This window comes from Alosa alosa, chromosome 16 (assembly GCF_017589495.1).
Source record: "Alosa alosa isolate M-15738 ecotype Scorff River chromosome 16, AALO_Geno_1.1, whole genome shotgun sequence".
NCBI classification, from domain to species: Eukaryota; Metazoa; Chordata; class Actinopteri; order Clupeiformes; family Clupeidae; genus Alosa; species Alosa alosa.
The window spans coordinates 14,863,881-14,884,665 of record NC_063204.1 but is presented as its reverse complement, the minus strand read 5'-3'; the positions used below and the strand labels follow the sequence as shown (position 1 = coordinate 14,884,665).

The following is a 20,785-nucleotide window of genomic DNA, read 5'->3' as shown; positions in this document are numbered from 1 at the left end:
TGGCAAATAAGCTTAATACAAAAAGTTGGCATGTTCCTTTAAGCATGACACCATATCGAATTAAAACCTGACCAATCATGCACCAACTATTCTTTCTAATTCTATCACACTCTCACCTATTCTTAAACCAAATAACCACCTAAGGAGCAGTGGAAAATTAAATCATATCTACTTGCATTACCTATTTACTAATGGGGAGTCTCAAGCCTTACAGTCAGCTATAAATTCCTCAGGATCTGCCATTTATTCGGGAGGAATAGACACATTTGCACAGACTTGTCGTTATGTCACAACTTGCCTCTTGTGAAACCTGCTAAAAGTAAAGTCCATCAAATCATGATTAGGATATTGACAACATATTCCTCTATATATTTTTTGTGGGAACTTCTGATGCAGTAGTAACCACATTTGAGCCCAGTTCCAAACAAGGCTTTGAATTTGAAGTGCAAATTAACAAAAGGGCTTGCAAACAGAAGATTTGCTAAAGTTAAGAGTAGGCTTAAAAATGAATTGTACCTCGGGCAAACATGTACAGTATTAGAACGTGTGTGCACATAATTCGAATTGAATATGATCCGAAATGAGTACTCAAGCTGATTGCGCCATTGGGATAAATAGCCTATACATAGCATAGCATTGTTACATGTTACAAAAAACAAATGTAAAAAATAATACATTCAAGTACATAACAAATGAATATTTCAAACTAAAAAACTGAATGCATAAACAGATAAATCACTGGGCAGTGGGAGAGAGACCACATGAGAGAACAGTTGAAGATGGTATGGTTCATATTATGGAGACAGTGCAAGCAGTGCGATTGAATATCAGTGTTCATCCAGCAGCACAAATCCCTAACATGTTGAGTTCTAAATCCCTTCTTCTTGTTCCAAAAGATCAGCTTAGAAATGTTCCACTGAGCGGTCATCAATACTAATGCCCAGAGAGATGCGCGCGCACACACACACACACACACACAGAATGTCAAGTATTCCTCACTACTGTCTAATAAACCAACAAAACAGCTATGACAAGAAGCTTATAATAACTCAGTCACAAGGAGTTGTCCGTTTTCACTTCATCACAAAACAGAAAACAGTTAGCCTACTAAACAACACACTTACAAGTGTGGCATATTACTTTTTTCATGATCTTCACAAGGAATTATTACTGACGAGAAACAGTTTCTCTGTGTAATTTCTAAGTAGTCACCCCTGCCTGGCTGCTGACTGAATTCTGTGTCATAGAAAAAAACATGGAAACAGAGCTTAATACAAATCATAATGCCAATACATGCCAAGTGAAAGAGCATGATCACTTTAAAACCAGAAAGGCTGACTGCCCAACAAGGCTACTTATACCTTCATGTTAGCCATTTCCACAACAGAGCACTCAGAGAAATCAGCAATGTATAGCTCTGTCCATTTAAACTTGACATCCAGTGAAGCATATGGTACCTTACCCACAGATGAAGAGAAACAGGCAGACTGGGACAAGAAAGGGAGGGAAGAAATCAATGTGTGCGTTAATGGCCAGCTTGTGTTTCAACTCTGGATGAAATAGAATGCAGGTGAATTGACTGGTCAGTGAAAGGTTATTAAGGTCAATTCTAAAATAGTGGACAGTGGTGTGATAAATCTAGCCAGGAAACTTTAACACTCAGGTAGGACAGAAGCTGATCTCAGGGTGTGCACATTCAGCATAATCCCACAAATCAAATCAAAATCCATTCTGGTCCAATACTGGCATCAAAACATACTAATATGAGCAAATCAAATACTGATGACGTGATCCGATCTTGATTCTGACACAGATTTATTTCTTTTTCTTTCTACCTTTTAGCAACAGTGTTTTTGTTAGGAAGAACCGGGAAGAAAGAATGATTTAATTAAATGCCACTTACAAAGACATCGTACCATACTGAAAGCTAATATTTTGTCACTAGCAACCTACATCTGTCCTTTGTCAAACACAGCATTCAGCTCTGAACAAAACCGTTCAGGAGTTCTGGTCAAAGGCAGCCGTGGCCTACTGGTTAGCGCTTTACAAGTTCGAACCCCGACCAGTAGTCACTGCTGAAGTGACTACTAACCCCTCACTGCTCCCCGAGCGCCGCTGTAGCAGGCAGCTCACTGCGTCGGGATTAGTGTGTGCTTCACCTCACTGTGTGTTCACTGTGTGCTGAGTGTGTTTCACTAATTCACGGATTGGGATAAATGCAGAGACCAAATTTCCCTCACGGGATCAAAAGAGTATACTGTATACTTATACTGGTCTGAGACGTGACTCTGAACAGCTCTGATTTGGGCATAGTTGCTCCACAAAGCAACATATTGGCGTCCATTCCACCACAGATTCCATGCATACTAATGATTGCAAAGAAGACTAAATAAAAAAATCTGTTTACAGTGAGAACACACATGACCACCAAATGCTTATTAGTAGCCTACATTCTAGACTCACTCTACAGATGCATCACACAGCCTTCCACTCCCATCCTCTTGTGATGGCTTGTGTATCTTTAGGTTGAACATGGTGACAGGAATACTCACACTTTACTTGGATAGTTCACTCACAGTCTATAGGTCCTTAGACAATCTGACACAACTCATGGTTACAGCTAAGGTTAGGGTTGGATTTCGTTAAGGTGATGATCAGTATTTGTTTAACAACAATTTCACACACTGTGGGCGGGTGAGTGTTACCCGCCCGGGATACTGACTCTGTCACTGCATTAGATTAAGTGAGAACTCAATTTGAACAACACCACAGTTGTCTCAATGAACATGACTGACATTGGATTGTATTTGATGCCACTACAGTGCTGTTGCAACCTCTATGCTGTAAAATAGGTGACAATGTTTAATTCACATAAAGTGCATAGACACAAGATGAAAATATCAGAAGTACTACTTCAGCAGAAGAATTCCTTCAGGCACAGACTGCAATAAATTTTGCAGCTGGCAAATCTGATTATTTGTGAATATGTATGGTTTGCCAGAAGTGATGTACTTAAACAAACAAAGACAGTATGTAAAACCTATGGTTAAACAGTTGAAGCAGCATGACAAACAGTTGCAATGAAAAAGGACCACAGGCATCAGTATGATGAATGTACAGTACAGCAAAAAAGGCCAGCAGAAGTAGTGCTTGTTTTGAGTAAGCAAATTACTATTTCCGAATCATGTTAAGCCAATAATAATCATCTATTAGCCTATATAGAGAATTCTGAACTGAAGCTTGACTTTCAAAACTTATGCCAAGACGTTCAGTGCCAGAAAAATCACAATTAGATATTTTTCCCAAGACGTTCAGCCCTAGAAAATGGAGTTTAAAGTTGTTGTAGCTTCAACCAGCAATCAGCACAGGTGAGCGATCTCATCAATTTGTAGGATGACTTTAGAAGGAAAGCGCAATCTGTTTGTAGGGTGACTTTACAAGGAAAGATGGCAGATCACAGCACCCTTAATAACAGACTCCTGTTACAAAGTCTTCCTTTCCATATATTACACTTTCAGTTAACTGAACTGCACTGCAGTTGACACTGCACTGAGAATCCCCACACATTAGGGAGACTGAACGTGTTAAAACACCACTCAACACAGTATGCATCTGCTTTAACACATCCTCTTCATAGTAATACACCTCACAGTTTCAGCTGAGGAGATCTATCAAACCCAAGACTACACTGTATTTAATCCACCGATTGACCTAAGAAGACCTGGCCAGTGATCAATTTCATTACTTATTTCTGAAATACCATATTTTGCCATATGTTAACTCCGAGATTCATGCTCAGTTGAATTCCGTTAAATTAAATTCCAGAGAGGTGCAAACTGAAATACAAATCTAACATCTGTGATCTAAATTTGGCTCTTAAGCAACTAACCCCTTGGCTCTTTAGTCTTGCAGATCTCCCTGACAACAAACAAGGCTAAAATTCTGCACGATTCTGCACATTTTTTTCTGCCATTAGCCAAACAAAAAGGAATACTTAAAGGATCGGTATGGCAGAAACACAAGCTAGGGCCTATTTATGGATGATAACGAGTTCAAACTTTCGCTTGGGAGCCAAATTATGTTAATCTGAGGAGTTTTGAGCTAAACCGTTGGCTTGTAGCTTGTACTAGTGGGCAAGGAGCCACGTCAAAATAAATTGCTATTTTCAAACCACTGACAAGGCTCAAAATAGCCTTATACCTCGGTGGTAGTGTGGAGAGGGTCCCTACACACAAACACAAGGCATAAATCTGTAAAATAACTGGGGAAAGATATCTGCCTTCACAGCCCCATGGTCATTTAAATTTAGTTTGAAGGTGTCTAAGAAAACCCCAAGGAAATGAAAAAGCCAAAGGGGAATGATAAAATCAAAACATTTCATTTGAAGGCATTTGTTTTGACCTGAGTTGTGACAAATTGATCAAACTTATCATTATTATCATCAATCTTGTTATTATCAGTATTATTGTTGTTGCTGCTATTATTATTATTATTATTATTATTTATTATTATTATTATTATTATTTATTATTATTATTAAGTATCTGTTAAGTATCAGTATGGTGGTTGTGGTGCTCCCTGGTTGCATGCGACACTGAGAGGTTTGGGTACTGTAGGAATTAAGTACCTAACAAATAGCAAGGAATTTAAAATATTCTCCTGCATATAACTGAAAGGATATAAAGAATATCCACTTGACAATTACCTAGACCTGACAGGACATCATTACATTGTGGGATCTTTTGCCTCATTGCAAACACCTTTCGCATCGCTGATCAACCTGGGCTTTGGAATTCAGACACATAAAAGGCAATAAATGGAGATTCCCTCCAGCAACTGAGGACCTGATTGACAGGTATAAAATGCATAAAAGCTGCTTGTTTACACACAAACAGAACCACATCATAGAGTGCACCTAAGAGATCAAGGCCAGAGAGTGAGCATGACGTGTGGCCTAGCCTGGGGAAATTTCTTAGATAAGGACATAGAAATTGGCTAATGCCAGTGTCTTCCTTCCTGGCTTATGATTGGTAGATCAGGAACTTCAGCAGCAGCGACTGCAGGAGAATCAGTAACACGCCTCTCCGGTCTACACTCCAGTCAACGCACAATTTGAGCTATTCAACAATGTAAGACTGAAAACAAACAGTACTTATATGCATTCATTCTTAGGTGTGCAGGCTTTCAAAAAAACTGTTTTCACCGCCATTTTATTCTGCAGACTACAGTGCAAATCTCAATAACTTTTTGTCTCATGGTATCAATTTTTTTCAATGAGAAGTGTGCTATAAGCAAGACTTCTAATTTTGTGAGACCGCATAAGTCACCTCCCCCTTTAGCTTCCCTTGCCACAGCAACCACAGTTAACACACCCAAATCGAGCACCCTTTGGATCAACAGGTCTCCGTGCCCTGCCTTCATTGGTGACAGCCAGGTAACAACTCAGGTATGCTCTAAGCCATTGGTTCTCAAAGTGGGGTCCGCAGCACATTGTCAGGGGGTCCCTGACAAAGTTTTCTACAAAATATGAAATTGTCTTATATGGCGAAAAATGCTACAGTATCAGTATTTGCCCAATTGATCTGCTGATACGTTACATCAATACGTTAAAACACTTTACTATTAATTAACCGCCAACAAAATGAAAGTTATGTAAAGCAAACACTATGTGTTCAACACAATAGGCCTACATTTGACAAAAACAACAATCCTTTAAAAATAATCCCACATACTGTCAATGTTTGCTAACATGACTATTGTGGTATTAGCACTCTGTTTTTAAAATACAACCCCAAAAAGTTGAACAGAAAAAGTTGTGTAAAATGTAAATAAAAACAGAATGTCACAATATACAAGTCTTGTAAATCCATATTTAGCAGTAAAAAGGACATAGACAACATATCAAATGTTGAAAATGAAACTTTGGACTATTTCATGGAAAGTATATGTTAATTTTGAATTTGATGCCAGCAACATGTTTCAAAAAGAGTTGGGACGGGAGCATGTTTACCACTGTACTGCTTCACCTCTTCATTTAACACAATTCTGTAAATGTTTAGGAACTAAGGAGACAAGTTGCTAGAGTTTTGAGAATGAAATGTCCCATTACACCCCGATATAGGATTTCAGTTGCTCAACAGTATGGGGTATCCTTAGTCATGTTTTTCATTCCATTATGCACCTAATTTGACAAATCTGGACTGCAGACAGGCCACCTTAGCACCTGGACTCTTCCTCTATGGAGAAACACTATTTAAATATTTGCAGAATTCATTTTGGCATTGTTTTCCTGAAATATTCAAGGCCGTCCCTGGAAGACATTACCTGGATGGCAGTATATGTTGCTCAAAACCTGTATACATTATTCAGAATTGATTTTTGCTTTGCCAAATGCAAGATGCCCATGCTGTAGGCACTAATGCTCCTCCACACAGTCATAGATGTTGGGTTTCGAACTGAGCGCTATAACAAGTTGGATAGGTGGAATACTTGGATAGGCCCTCTCCTCTTTAGCCCAAATGAGTCCATGATTTCCAAAAAGAATGTCAAACTTTGATTGGTCTAACCACAGGACCCTTTTCCACGTCACCTCAGTCCATTTTAATCAAGCTCAGGCCCAGATAAGAGGGTGGTATTTTCAGTATCATGTCCGTATCAATTTTTGCTGTTACAATTTTGGCTGCAGTTTTTGAATTGAGTATCAAACTGGACACATAGACAATGGTTATCAGAGGTTTTCCTGTGGCCATACAATGACAGGTCTGGAAACAGATCTGGTGTTGATGCAGCGCCATCTGAGGTCCAAAAGACCACGGCCATCCAATGTGCTTTTCAGCAGTTTGCAAAGATTTCTCTGGATTCTCTGAATGTTTTAATAATATTATGTCCTGTAGATGATGAACTCCCTAAATATGTCACAATTAATGTGAAGAAGCATTAAAATGACATTGTTTCATCATTTGTGCACAAAGGTTTACACATAGGGATGAATACCCCTACATCTTTAGTTCTAAGAGACCCTGCCTCTCTGGGATACTGTTTTTCAAACCCAATCGTAATGCCAGTTACCCTAATTAGTTGTGAAACATTCTTCCTTTTGTTTTATTTATCATTACACAACTTTTCCAGCATTTTGTTACCCCCGTCCCAACTTTTTTTTAAACATGCTGCTGGTATCAAATTCAAAATTAACATATATTTTCCATGAAATAGTAAAATTTGTCATTTTCAATATTTGATAATGTTGTCTGTGTCCTTTTTGCAACCAAATATGAGTTTAAGAGATTTGCAGTTTACATTCTGTTTTTATTCACATTTTACACAACGTCCCAACTTTTTCTGTTTTGGGGTTGTACATATAACATAAGCATCTAACAGAAAAAAAGGCTATACAGCTACATGATTAACTTAAGTTGTATGTGTTGTGATTATGAGGAGTCCTTGGAGAATTTTCCACTCCATGAGGGGTCCCCGGCAAAAGTTTGAGAACCCCTGCTCTAAGCCACAGCACAATTCATCACTGTTTAGAAATTACACCACTATTCACCACCTTCAATGGGTCAAACAGGTACAATACCGCCCCACTATTGTCCTGCCAATATAATATCATTAGACTGTAGATGTTTGTACTGTGGTTTTGGTTTTACAACCGATACATCCCTAATCCACAGGGACCCATTTTATCTCCAATTCTACTTCACTCCCAGTGTCTCTCCCTTTTGTTATTACAAGGATTTGGATTCCAGTGGCAACAGAATTGACACTGCACTGCAGCAAATGTGTGAAAACTTCCTGTCCTGTACAGTCCTGTACATCCGTTCCGCGAAAAGAAATCACACTTCAATTTGTCTCCATATTTTACTCCATCCCCCACTCTTGAAACTTTTGTGTAGGCCTATGCTTGTTTGCCTGAGTGTGTGTGTGTGTGTGTGTGTGTGTGCGGCTGCACAGAAAGTAGCCTACTGGTGCTGAAAAGGTGAATAGATTGTAGAATAGCCAAAGAAGATGTAGCATTGTTATAAAACCTTTAGGCCATCCTTAAAAATATTTTCGTTTGCCGTAACCCGACCGACCCTGTCAGTTTAGAACCGACCCAAATATTTATTTTTTCCCCCTTTTAGTCCGACCGACTTGCGGTTGTAAACTTATGTTAATACCGACCGATTGTTTTTTTTACTCTAAACAACCAATACAAATGCAATAAAATAATATTTCTTTTAGTAGGCCCAAGTATTGTGAATATAAATTGCCTACATGCAAACGTGGCTCACTTAAAAAAAAAAACCTGTGGCGTCATCTCTACACCATTGGTTTTACGCATGTCACACTATGGCCTACGCCGTTTCATTCACACAAACTGATAACGCTTTTACTTGGCACTTAAGTTCTGGAAGAACTGTGGCCAGATCTTTTCTCATCCCTCCTCCCCTAGTCTAATGGTGACCGTGGTCGGAGTATTGAAATTGGTTGTGGTCTATTCAGCATTTCTCAAAATATGGGTCCGCAACATGGAGACTGCTGAGTCGTGGAGTGAAATTAGGCCCGGTGCTTCATCTGATAATTTGCTGCGCAGTTGATCAAGAAACCGCGGATCGACGAAAAAAGAAAACAAACGTTTCTGCTATCGATGTCATTAAACATGGAGCCCTACAATTAAGTGGTGGTATGAGCATTCATTCAGTCTTGGCGTCTGCTGCGAGAGAGAAACTGAAACTAATCGATAACGTTGGTATCAAAGCTCCGCTTCAACCTGTTGGAAGGCTATTTATTTATTTAACGAAACTTAATAGAACGGCGTTGTTTTTGGAACTTCCTTAGAAACAGAGCAGAGACTGTATAATACACTGTATAGCATTGAGTATTGTATAGTCAAATTTCAATATAACGTGGCCAAGAGCTATTGTAGCCTTCTTTCTGGGTACATGTAGATGAGCCCTATGACCCAAAAAGTCTGCCATGACCGGGCCTCAGGTCAAAGAAGTTTGAGAAAGGCTGGTCTATATAACCTGCATCAGAATGAGGTTTGCAATGGTGCGCCTGAAGGCACGGGTTGAAGACCCAGTCAGTTACGTCACGATATGCACATTTGTGTAAATTCATTCCTACGTAATCACCATGACCAAAATTGTACTTTTTTTTTACTTTGAATCTTGAAAAAAAATATTGACCTACCTACCGACCCATTTTTATTTTTTTTTGGCTGTTACTGCAAACAAAAATATTTTTAAGGATGGCCTTAAAATCTCTAAACAATCAAAAGTAGGGCAGTTCATCACAGTTCATCCATTGCAACTGGATTGATGAAAGGTCACTTACACCTGTAGGCTATATTGTATTTGGGAAAAGCAAAAGGTATCAGCATAATGTTATTTATTTATTTATTTATTTGTTTAATTATAAACAAAAACATCTCTGTAAGTTCCATGCCGTTTTCAACAGCTATCAAAAACAAAGGTCATTTTTGGATGGATGGATGGATTTTTTGTGAATGTTTCTTCTTCTACATAAGATTTGTCATCTTTAGTTCATGTGATAATTTGTGCATTGACAATAAAGTAAGTAACAGTAGTCTGAAACGAAATGCTGTTTTACATCTAACCAGAGGTGCAAATAACTGACATGTCCAAATGGGCCTTGATGAAATGCGTCGCCAGACTGTTCATACACATTTTAACGGGCCAAAGTTGAAGAGCTGTTGTCCGTTATTGTTCATGCAAATATAGGCTGATTCATGTTACCTTGCATTGTGTAACTGAGGTCCATGGCTAGTCTGGCTTTCACCAGACCAAGCTCAATCTTTTAAGAAATCAAAAAATAAATAGCGGGCAGATCAGGCTGGGTTCACCCAGCCTAGTCCATAGGCACCCGATATTGTTTAATTTTCTGATTGAGATATCCACGCTCTGGCTATCTGGCATCAGGGAGTTATGACAAAACTGTAACTAACAAACGAGATCCTAATAGAAAGCTGTTAGCTTCCCTAAGCTACAGGTAGGCCTATTTACAACATAAATTGTATAGGCTATGCTGGCGACACAAATAAAATCTCCTTTGGAAACCAATGGCTCACGCCTTACAGTATCAAACGGACTTAAACTGCCATATCGTGGCGAAAAGTTGTAATAAAATTCACGCAGCTCCATGAGTCAAGGAAAGCGCGAATGAAGTAGCCACTTCTAAATGGGACTCACTACACAGTAGCTTAAGTTGCTAAAGCAGCCATAATGAAATGAAGGTGTCATTGTTTGGATACTTCACACACACGTTTTAATTTCACAGACTACAACTACCAAGCTGGAATCAAAGCACATTGATTCCCGTCTCACACCCTGCACGCACTTAAAACAAAATAAACAGGCGTCTCAGTCTCAGTATATAAGTATATATGTATATATACTTTTTTGATCCCGTGAGGGAAATTTGGTCTCTGCATTTAACCCAATCGGTGAATTAGTGAAACACAAACAGCACACAGTGAACACACAGTGAGGTGAAGCACACACTAATCCCGGCGCAGTGAGCTGCCTGCTTCAATGGCGGGTGAGGGGTTAGGTGCCTTGCTCAAGGGCACTTCAGCCGCGGCCCACTGGTCGGGGCTCGAACCGGCAACCCTCCGGTTACAAGTCCAGAGTGCTAACCAGTGGGCCACGGCTGCCCCTCACGCATGTATAGGCAAAACTGTATCAGACCGGTGTAACGTTGGTAAATCTTCCATTGCACAGAATGATTTTTGTAGCACGTGCAACAAATGACAGTCGAAAGATACAATTACAGTGCTGCTATCAATTTGCTTGGTATAACCGTATTTATAGTTTTCTACAAATGCAATCAATCAAATTGGCTAAATGTACACATAACCTCATTTTTTTTAGACCCCCCCATGGATGAAATTCTACGAGACTTGGCATACCCCCAGAGAATGCTAGGTCAATCATACACATAAAATTTGGTGCAGTTCTGAACATCTTAACTGAAGATAGGGGCGATTAAAGCAGAATAATATTGCATTTTCATTTTTTACCGGGGGGGTGCAAATCACGAATGAGTGATTATGGGCCAGGTTGATGTGGGCCCTTGAGACCAACATACCATAAAATATTCTTCATCCTCAGTGCCACGGTTCAGGTAGTTATTTAGGAAAAACTGCTTTTTTGCGGTTCGGGGGGCCCAGCACGGGGAGTGGCCCCGGGGACCTAAACGAAATTTTTCCCGTAAAGTCTAGTGGGTCTACATACCCACCAAATTTCATGTGCCCCGGTGGTTCGGTGTCCCGGGTATCGTTGACCAAAAATTCAGGAAGTAGATTTTGACAAGCCGTATATGACCGCTTCGCTAGCGGCGGTCATAATTCCCATAGAGACAGGCAGATTTTTATTTTTAAAGGCCAGTCATACCTAGAGATTGGCATGGTGTTATTTCAGTTAGCCTATTAGCTGGTTTAATTTGCATTGAGCTCAATGAGCATCAAACCAGCTAATAGGCTAACTGAAATAACACCATGCCAATCTCTAGGTATGGTGAAGGGTATGTGATGATGTGGGGATATTTTAATTCCAAAGGCCAAGGTAACTTCATCAGGATGCACAGTATTCTGGATCCATGAAATAAGTGGCCTTTAAAAATAAAAATCTGCCTGTCTCTATGGGAATTTAACATAGGGGTGGCAATACTTATGACCCCTGTATTTTAAGGAAGAACATTTATTTATTTTGATACATTATTCATTCACTAAGAAAATTGGTGTCCTTGAAGGTTAGATATTTCCTCATTTTTCACTTAAGGTATTAAGATCAATTTCCAAAAGATGATTTTATATTCCTCTTTTCAGTCAACTTTAGCATGGGTACCAACACTTTTGGCAATCACTGTATGTTGGGCAATTTCTGTAATTGAGCTAATTAGCATAAACACCTATATTGATCATATTATAAGAGCTGCGTCAATGATGGTATGTTTTTAGGGGTTACTGGAGATGCAGAGTCCATATCTGACATTTTTGAGATTCAAAATCACTATTTTAACTTGGTTTGGTCACATTTTTACTCTCATTAACCTGATTTTGCTAAACATTTTTGGTCCAATTTATACAGATTTTTGGAGGATAGGGCTGTAGCGATATACAGTAGGGATGTAACGATACACCAACCTAACAATTAGATTCGTATCACAATTTTTGACCCACGGTTTTATACGAACCTCGATTTTTTTGGAGGGGTCGGGCTAGACATTTCAATAGCCTACCTTAGAACACCAGAGGATTACAATATATCTGTATTATTTTATATCCTGATATTAAAAGAGAGAATACTGAATGTCTGATATTTATGACAGCACACTTTATGCAGATTAGCCTATAGCTTAGGCCTACTATTTCTATTGCAACTCTACAATATTCAGCTGTCTGGTTGAAGCCTGGAAATATTGTACACAAAGAAGCATAGTTGGCTAGCTTATCATAGTCTACTGATTGTACTGTTTCCTCATGTGTGTTTAAGGTAATACTCTTCTCGTAGGGACAAGCCCTTTTGGGAAACATTGGTATTGAGATGATCACTCAACTTGAATGCAAGAGCTTTAACAAATATGTGCAGCATGCTAATGATGCTAAGCAGATTTAGTAGTGTAATGATTGATGAGACAGCGTTGTCTAATCAAAAGCTTTATTAAAGGTCGGGAGCAGGGACATCGGCACAGAACATAGCACACGCCAGAGAAGTCAAGAACACTCGCACCTTACACACATAGGGTTGGACGCAGCCGCACCATACAGGCACAAGCACACATAATAACAACCCCAAAGTTCTCCCAGAATCCCCAGTGCTAAACATTGTGGGAATCTCAAGCACAGTCCAGCACGCGCTGACGCTACACAGCTCCCCCAACAAGCCATTGCCGCCCCGCGGCACATTCAGTCCAGCAAAGTCTCTGGCACTGCCACACAGCAGGTGGGGTGCACACACCAAGAAGAGCCCTACTCACCCAGGGGAACCACAACCACCAGCAGCCCAATGCGGGTAGTGCTGGCAGTCACCTGGCCTGTCGCCGCTCGTCCCCAGCTCCCTTCAGAGAACGCCCTCAGGTCGCACTTTCGCAGTGTGCATCACCACAACGTTTCTCCAACACCTGGCAGGGCCTAGCCTCCACTGGCAGACTCCCCACCACTGAACACCATAACTGGCACCGCACCTCCAACGCTCTGCTCCGTCGTCTCACCAGTCGAGGCAGACTCCAGCTCCATCGTAGCCGGACCACGCTGCGCAATCGGGCTACAGCTACCGACGTTGGCGTCCCTCCTCTGCTGCCTCATCACATAGTTGTCCTCCGCTGCTCCCGGCCGCTCCACTCTTCTTCTCTCTTCTCTCTGGCTCGTGCCATCGGGTTTCACACAACAAACTTTTTTCCCCCTTATTTTTCTAAAGAGCGCCGTCAAACAGGCCAACAAGAACAGGCACCCGCACAGCATGGTGCCTCCCACACGCACCCAAAGGCTTAGAGTTCCGTTTTTCAGAGGGCCCTTCCGCCGGAGCTGCCCAACCGTCGTGCCTCAAACGGCTCCGCGAACCGTCCATCCTCAAGGCACCACCTCTGCTCTGCTCTGCAGACAGGGCCACCGCCAACTCCAACCTAAAGCTGCCTGGCGGGGCCAGGGGCTCAAAGTCTTCTCACGGTGAAGCAGGTCGGCGTCACCACCTCATCTTCCAAAGTCGCGTGAAGCCCTTCTCCGCCATGTCCACTGCATCGAGATCCTCTTCAGGCTAGCACTCCTCCCGTAGCCAGACCCTGGGCCCCGTAGGCCTGTGCAGTAATCCATCCCAGGCGGTGAGGCCTCCCATTCCCGGGTCCTCCAGCACTAAAGACACTGTCTCCTACAGAACGCAACTTACTCCTCCATGGAAAACGTGCCCATCTACAGGTGCTGCTTTGGAAAGCAGCAGACCGACCTGATCCACCGGCTGTGGATATCACCGCGTTTGGATGGAGTAAGAAGACAGGTATGAAGAAAGGAGAGGAACTCGCCCACCCTCGATTCAAGTCCTGTTGCTCCTGCTGATTTGTTAGATGTTATCAGCAGTAACTGCAAAGCTGGGTTAAAACTGTGTATACATGTATCTGGAAAGTGCAGCTGTAGGCCTGGCCTGTACTAATTATTGTTTCTGCAAAGGCAGTGATGTTACATGTTGCAATATATATATATATATATATATATATATATATATATATATATATATATATATATATATATATATACACAGCTAAAAGAGCAGATAGACAGGGATGAAGAGTCTGAGAAGATGGCGACAGGACGGAGTATGGATGAGGACAGGAGGAGTAGTAGAGGCTAGTTCTTCCCTTTGTTACTCAATTGTGAGTCACAGCAGAGGGCCAGTGAATAGCTATTTCCAAAATTATTGTGGAATTCAGAAATAACTTGAAATTATTCCTGAACACTGAACATTTTTATCCTCCAAAAATCTGTCTAAATCGCCCCCAAAAAACTCAGCTTAATGAGAGTAAGAACGTGACCAAACCATGTTTAAATAGTGACTTTCAATTTTGTTGAAAGTTTGAAAGTTGTGTCAGATATGGACTCAGCATCTCCAGTAACCCCTAAAAACATACTAACATTGTCCATTTTGGCCAAGCAGCTCCTATAATATGATCAATATAGGCAATTATGCTTATTTATGCTAATTAGCTTAATTACACAAATTGCCCAGCATTTGCAAATTAGCATCCGGTTTCTGCATGCTGGGGACCCATACTATATATTTCAACATAAAACTTTGGTGTACTCAACATTTCCGGGTTCACCTTTTTGTCAACTAGACTAATGTTGCACTATTGATAAATAGTACACATAGGTATAACAATGGTATTAACAATGTGTGCTTATCTGTGAATGTACAACATTGTTGTACACAATGTTGTGTCAGGACACTGAACAGCTAAATGCCATTTCACAACATGTTTTACTACAGTATCACTATGTATGTGACAAATAAAATACTTAAATCCTTTGGCACTTGTACAATGAATGATCATAAATTGATCTGGTCCCACATAACTTTATGTTTCCTAGCTACCCCACATACCATTTTTGGTCAGATGTACATCTGCAATCACAACTTGCTTAACTCTTAATATAATTGTGTTCATACTTGTACTTTGTTTCCGGCTATTCTCAATGCTTGCAGTGAATCAACGAGCGAGCATTGAGAATAGCCGGATGGCTGAAATGTCTGCTCTTGCTCTATTAAAACTAGTTGCTCCTTTTTTTTTCAGAGTGCAAACCACTTACAGCTTCGTCTTCACATTATTGGCTCTAACACACCTGGACTTAAAAACTTTTCATTTGAGCACAACAATATTGCTCTGCCTTTTACAGTGTAGGGTACTCACAGGATGGGCAGCTAGCGGATCGTGAGGAGATGTTTGCTGAATGTGACCAAAAGATGTTATGGCTGACTGCACTTTTAAAGGAACTCGCCAGCTTTTTGGAAGAGTAACTTATTTGCTGCCTACCCCAGAGTTAGCAATAACCCAGTCTATTGCCCCAGAGAGCAATAACCCAGTCTGAAACTGTTAGCTTAGCTTAGCATAATTCACTAGAAGTAAGGCAACATGGCTGGCAAAACCTTTCTTTTAGTAAACTCTGTGTACACAAACACTGTTCTCAATGCTCAAGTTCATGTGTAGAGACACTGATGTGTTGTGTCGAGCCTTCTTAGTGTTTTAAAAATAGCGATTTTGACGCGATCATGTATCAAAACAGTAGTGCCCCTACGATTCCCCTTCAAAAGTAGCCTAGAAATCTAGACGCGCCCCTAGCGGCAGCAAATTACATTTGCTGCCAAGGCTAGTCTAGCAACTCTCCGTTGGCTTGTGAGCTCCAGAAATCGAAACTCAATCAGGCCAATGAAATCATGTATAGAGTCGTTAGGTGGGCTTAACATAATGATTGATGGCAGAGTTGCAACGGTTTGGCTTGAATTCCCTGAGTTAAGCTTTTATTAAATTGGCAAACGTTTGAACTAGCCAACTAGCTCCGCTGGTGGGAAACGCATGGGACTCATAGCGCTGCCGCTGTCCTATTGCGTGCAGAGGGAATTTGAAAGACAACTGATTATCCCGCCCCTCGGACTGAGCACTGCGAACGGTGAGTGCCCAGACCCTACATTTTAATGTGGGTCTGGCTCGTCAGGCTACTTCAAAAGGCCATTTGACCCGAAAACGACAACACGGATAAGCTTAAAAGTGGCGCTTTGGACGTAATTATGCTTGTAAGCAAGAGTTTGACTCGGGTACCTTCACAAAAATGTATTTTGGCTAAAGTTATGCTTTAATGAAGGCACCCAAAGCACTTCACAGTGAAGGGGAAACCTCACTAACCACCACCAATGTGTAGCAACCACCTGGGTGATGCCACCAGAACGCTCACCACACACCAGCTTGAGGTAGAGAGTGAGGGAATGAACAAATGAGCCAATTGGACTGTGGGATGTTAGGGAGCCAGATCGAATGAGACAGGTTGGATATTTAACCAGGACACAAAGGATCTTTGCAATAAGTGCCACAGGATCTTTAATGACCACAGTGAGTCAAGACCTCAGTTTAATGCCTCATCAGATGGACGGCATCTCTTACAGTACAGTGTTCCCGTCACTGCACAGGGGCACTGGGATTGATTCCTGGCCAGAGGGAACAATGGCACCTACTAGCCAACACCACTTCCAGCAGCAACTTACCAAGGAGGTTTGTCATCCAAGAACTAACCATGGCCACACCTGCTTAGCTTCAGTACTTTCAGCAGAGACAGAGTATCCGTTAATTTGGCAAGACCAGTGGTGATAGGTGTTAGAGGCTTTGTAGCAAAGTCAGCCACAACACTTTTGTTGGATTTTGGATTTCGAGGACGGTCACTGTAAAATTGTTATCTGAGACAAACCAACGGCTATGGTTGCGGCACTCACAGGCTACTTAAGGTCTTGTTATGACCTGAATTGACACAAAGGTATGTGAAATCTTGTCGCTATGTTTCTGGACTGATACTTGATATCTCGGTTGGTAACATGTCTCAACCCATCATGAGTGTGTAGGGGGGTGGCTCCGGGACGCCAGACACCATGTAGAACCTTAACTATGGAGGTATTGTGGGCCTAATTCAACGAAACATTGATGAATGAAGGTGCCTGCTTGATAAACCCAGTGAAATGCTCACTAAGGCTGTTCTATTTTGATTATTTGGTTAGACATTCAGGCTATTGGTAGCGCATGTTGTGCCACGAAGGAGTGCATATACAGATCCTGAGTACAATGTGCTGCCCGAGTCCAGAAGAGGATTGTATTCCACACAACGTGGCCAATGTCACACTGACTTCAATCAGAGAAACATAATGCAGAAATACTTTTCATGCCCAGATATATTATTATTTGAAAAACAAAAGCCAGTAATGTACAGCAGCCCCATCTAATCTAAACTGTGTGTTGTGGAATGCTATGTGTTGTGCATGCTAAGAGTAAACATGCTGGGCTTACACACAGAAGCAGATATCACCTTCAATAATCAGAAAAGGTGTGTGGGGGGGCATAGGTGTCTTGTAAGGGGCTACTTATAAAGAGCTAGCTTTCTCCATCACTGTGTCACTGCTCACTATCATAAAAAGGGCTAATTCAGCCTCTCTGCCATGTTCTCCAAGACAAAGCACTGATTCAGCAGGGCTTGCCATAAGCCCTCTCCAGTGCTGGTGGAGTCTGTAGAGGAATAGAGAAGGCTTGGCATACTGTAAGCTCAAAACTACACTCGGCCTTAATCAATGGAGCAGCCGCCGACATTCTGCTGAGGCATGGAAAACGACCATGCTTGGCCACAAGAGACTGTGTTTAATGTTTGCACTGGAGAATCTGTCTTTGTGTTTGTGTGTGTTGTGTGTGTGTGTGTGTATGCCCTTGTATCATAATAAATTACATTTTTTCCAGAGGTTCAGCTAAAAAAAAAAAAAAATACTATGATGCATATTCAGCCAGAAGTCACAGAGTAAGAGTGGGGCAAAGGCATGTGTGACTCAATCAACTCATTAAAAATTCAAAAATATGTTTCAGGCAAAATAATGCACAATTCACAATGTATACTTGAACAACATGCGTTTCTAATGTTTCTGGACTCCCTGACAAGACACTGGTTTTAGTTTTAGCAAAATGTCAAAAAACTAAAAACGGCCTACAGATATCCACTACCCTGACAAACACACAGGAAGTCTCTGAACATTCTCAGAAACTATAGGCTACTTGCTATAACTCATCAGACTGACTATTTGGACTAATATTTTCATATCCAAGGAAATATCAAAGGTTTCATTCTGACCTGGCTATTAGTCTGATCATTAAAGAATAAAGAAGGTTTGTCAGACAACAACAAGCCAACTGCAAGTGGTGAAATGGGAAAACCTCAAAATGTAATATCTCTCGCACACATGCACACGCAATTTTAGTATTTAGCCTTGTGTAAAGAAAAACTATGGCTGCTCTGGTTCGCCAAACTATTCCAGGCCTGTAAAATTGTAGACCATGACATGATACTGATAGGCCTACTAATTTACAAGAAGATTCAGGGGCTTTCTTGAGAAACACAGACAAACCTTCAACCTCAAGATTTCCAATGAAGTCAGGACAACAAATGCAGCCCAACAAACACACACAAATTCAAATTTGCTAACAGGTTAGTGTAGATTCACCCAGGCTAACAAATAGGTGAACACTGAAATTCTGTGAAGAGAAAACTGGAAAGCAGACATGGATCTCAGCTCTAAATCCCAACTTTATCCTAAAGAAATAGCTTCACCCAAACGTCTAAATAACTTTTAGCTGGTGATCATTACATTAAAAAGCAAACATGTAAAACTATTCAATATGGACAATGCCTACTCCACAATTGTTTTCATTAAGTTTATACTTTTTTTCTGAGCCACGCATCTATCAGTGACAGCTCGGATTCAGATTGATTAGAGTAATTATTTGACTATGTCGACCTCTGAGCTTAATTATTAGACGTCATTGGGGTCAACTGTAACATATTTCCTTCCAAAAATTGATTGATAATAAGAACTAAATTAATGGGTAGGGGTCTACTTTGCCAGCTAGGCCTACTTTGTCAGAAACAATCAAAAATAAACATGAATTCCTATCTGACGTGGGCCTACTTACCTTTTCCTTCCACTGAACTGATTATCATCTAAAACAGCGCGGCAATGAGACGCTGACAATAGACCATCTGTAGGTACACGTTACCACGGCCAGTAGCATTACAAAACTAAAATCTAAAACTGACCCAATATTGAAGCAGTAACAACATATGATGGGCAACAAGGACTAGGAAGCCAGAATTGTATTGCAGCTTGGTAAAGTAGTACTTGCTACTAACTGTTGAGAGCAGTTCATTACGATGAAGTTTAGCTAGCAAGGTAATCCAAATAATCTGGACCACATCGAAATGCATTGAGGCGTCATCGTTCATCACATTAAACAAAACGTAATTATCCGATTTCTGGCTATACTTTAAAAGGTCTAAGAATTTCCCTTCTCTCCTCTTTTCTTCTCCCAGAAAGCGCCATGTTGTGCAAACCGCGACGCAGTTCGTACTGAGATTCAACATCGAGTAAACCACATCGACACAACTTACCTTGGCAATTGCTTTCTTATATCGCATTACTGCTTGCTCGATGAGACTGTGCACTTTGATATTCCCATTGCCACAAGGAACGACCACCCTGGTCCTTCCAAAACACACGGTGACTTTCATAGTTCCTGATATTCCCTCTGATTCCAATGAAAGCGCTCGTTCTGTTGCTACTTTGGGAAGAGCTATTTGTCATCAGTTCTCTTTGGCGATATAAAAATAGTATCCAAGATACACAAGGTGTAGGAAAATCATCTTTTCTCCATGGCAAAGGTACTCACGTACGCATTTCTGACCACCTGTTCAGTGTTTCTACGAGAGAGTAGAGGAGTCGTCTGGTCTGTTCCTACGCCTAAACGTGGGGTTGGGCTTGGGACTCCCCTCTCTGGTGAAAGCGAGTAGTCGAGTCTAGGTTGGGCTATTCACTCCAAAGTTAGCAGGCAACCAGACCTACGGACCGCAACAAAATACATTGTATCGACTTAAATATTACTTAATTATAGGCTATTTCATTCAAAGTTTCATACAAGCACATATTTTTAAGACAACTACAATTGTGTATTATTATTGAACGCTAATTCAACAAATCACCACTTTGATGTCCAATAAAATAAAGAAACTGAGGACATGGTAGGCCTAGTGTTCAGCCATGTAACAGTGGAGCCACCACGTTACGGTTAAATTAACAGCTACTTGCCAACTGATGTGAAGAAACTTGCAACGTAATGCATCCAGCAGAATGGTTCTGGTTAGGATGTCAAGGATATTCAAGGCACCCCCTAGTGGTTACTAACCCACACATATAAAACTTCACATCATGGTTTTAATGTTGTAGGATTCTTTTAGCTTCTCTTCATTCGATTTGAGATATACTACTTAATACCGTCTTCCACCTGTTCTACACATTGCATACATTCCAATGGAAATCAGAAATACTTGCACACACCTGCTACATTTCAGCCATTTCTCATATTGGTTCCACTTGCATTACACAACTATTTTAGTAACTGTTGGAGAAGGGGAAAGGTAGCATATAAAAATTGAGATTTGTCAATTGACTTTACATAGGAGTTCTATTTTTTGTTTTTTCAATCTCGCTGGATCTGCATACTG

At 40.9% G+C, this 20,785-nt stretch overlaps 1 protein-coding gene across 4 annotated transcripts in view; it reads right to left on the bottom strand.

Moving 5' to 3' along the window:
* pard3aa (par-3 family cell polarity regulator alpha, a) overlaps window positions 1-20,111 on the bottom strand; it is a 288,433-nt gene extending 268,322 nt beyond the window's left edge. For 2 of the 4 annotated variants that reach the window (XM_048265859.1, XM_048265861.1), the window contains exon 1: window positions 19,676-20,111. In XM_048265859.1, coding sequence (XP_048121816.1) covers window positions 19,676-19,795 — 120 coding nt within the window. In that variant the 5' untranslated portion in view covers window positions 19,796-20,111. The remainder of the gene's footprint in view (window positions 1-19,675) is intronic. The other 2 variants (XM_048265858.1, XM_048265860.1) reach the window with 1 other exon arrangement.
* Window positions 20,112-20,785: the final 674 nt, after the last annotated feature.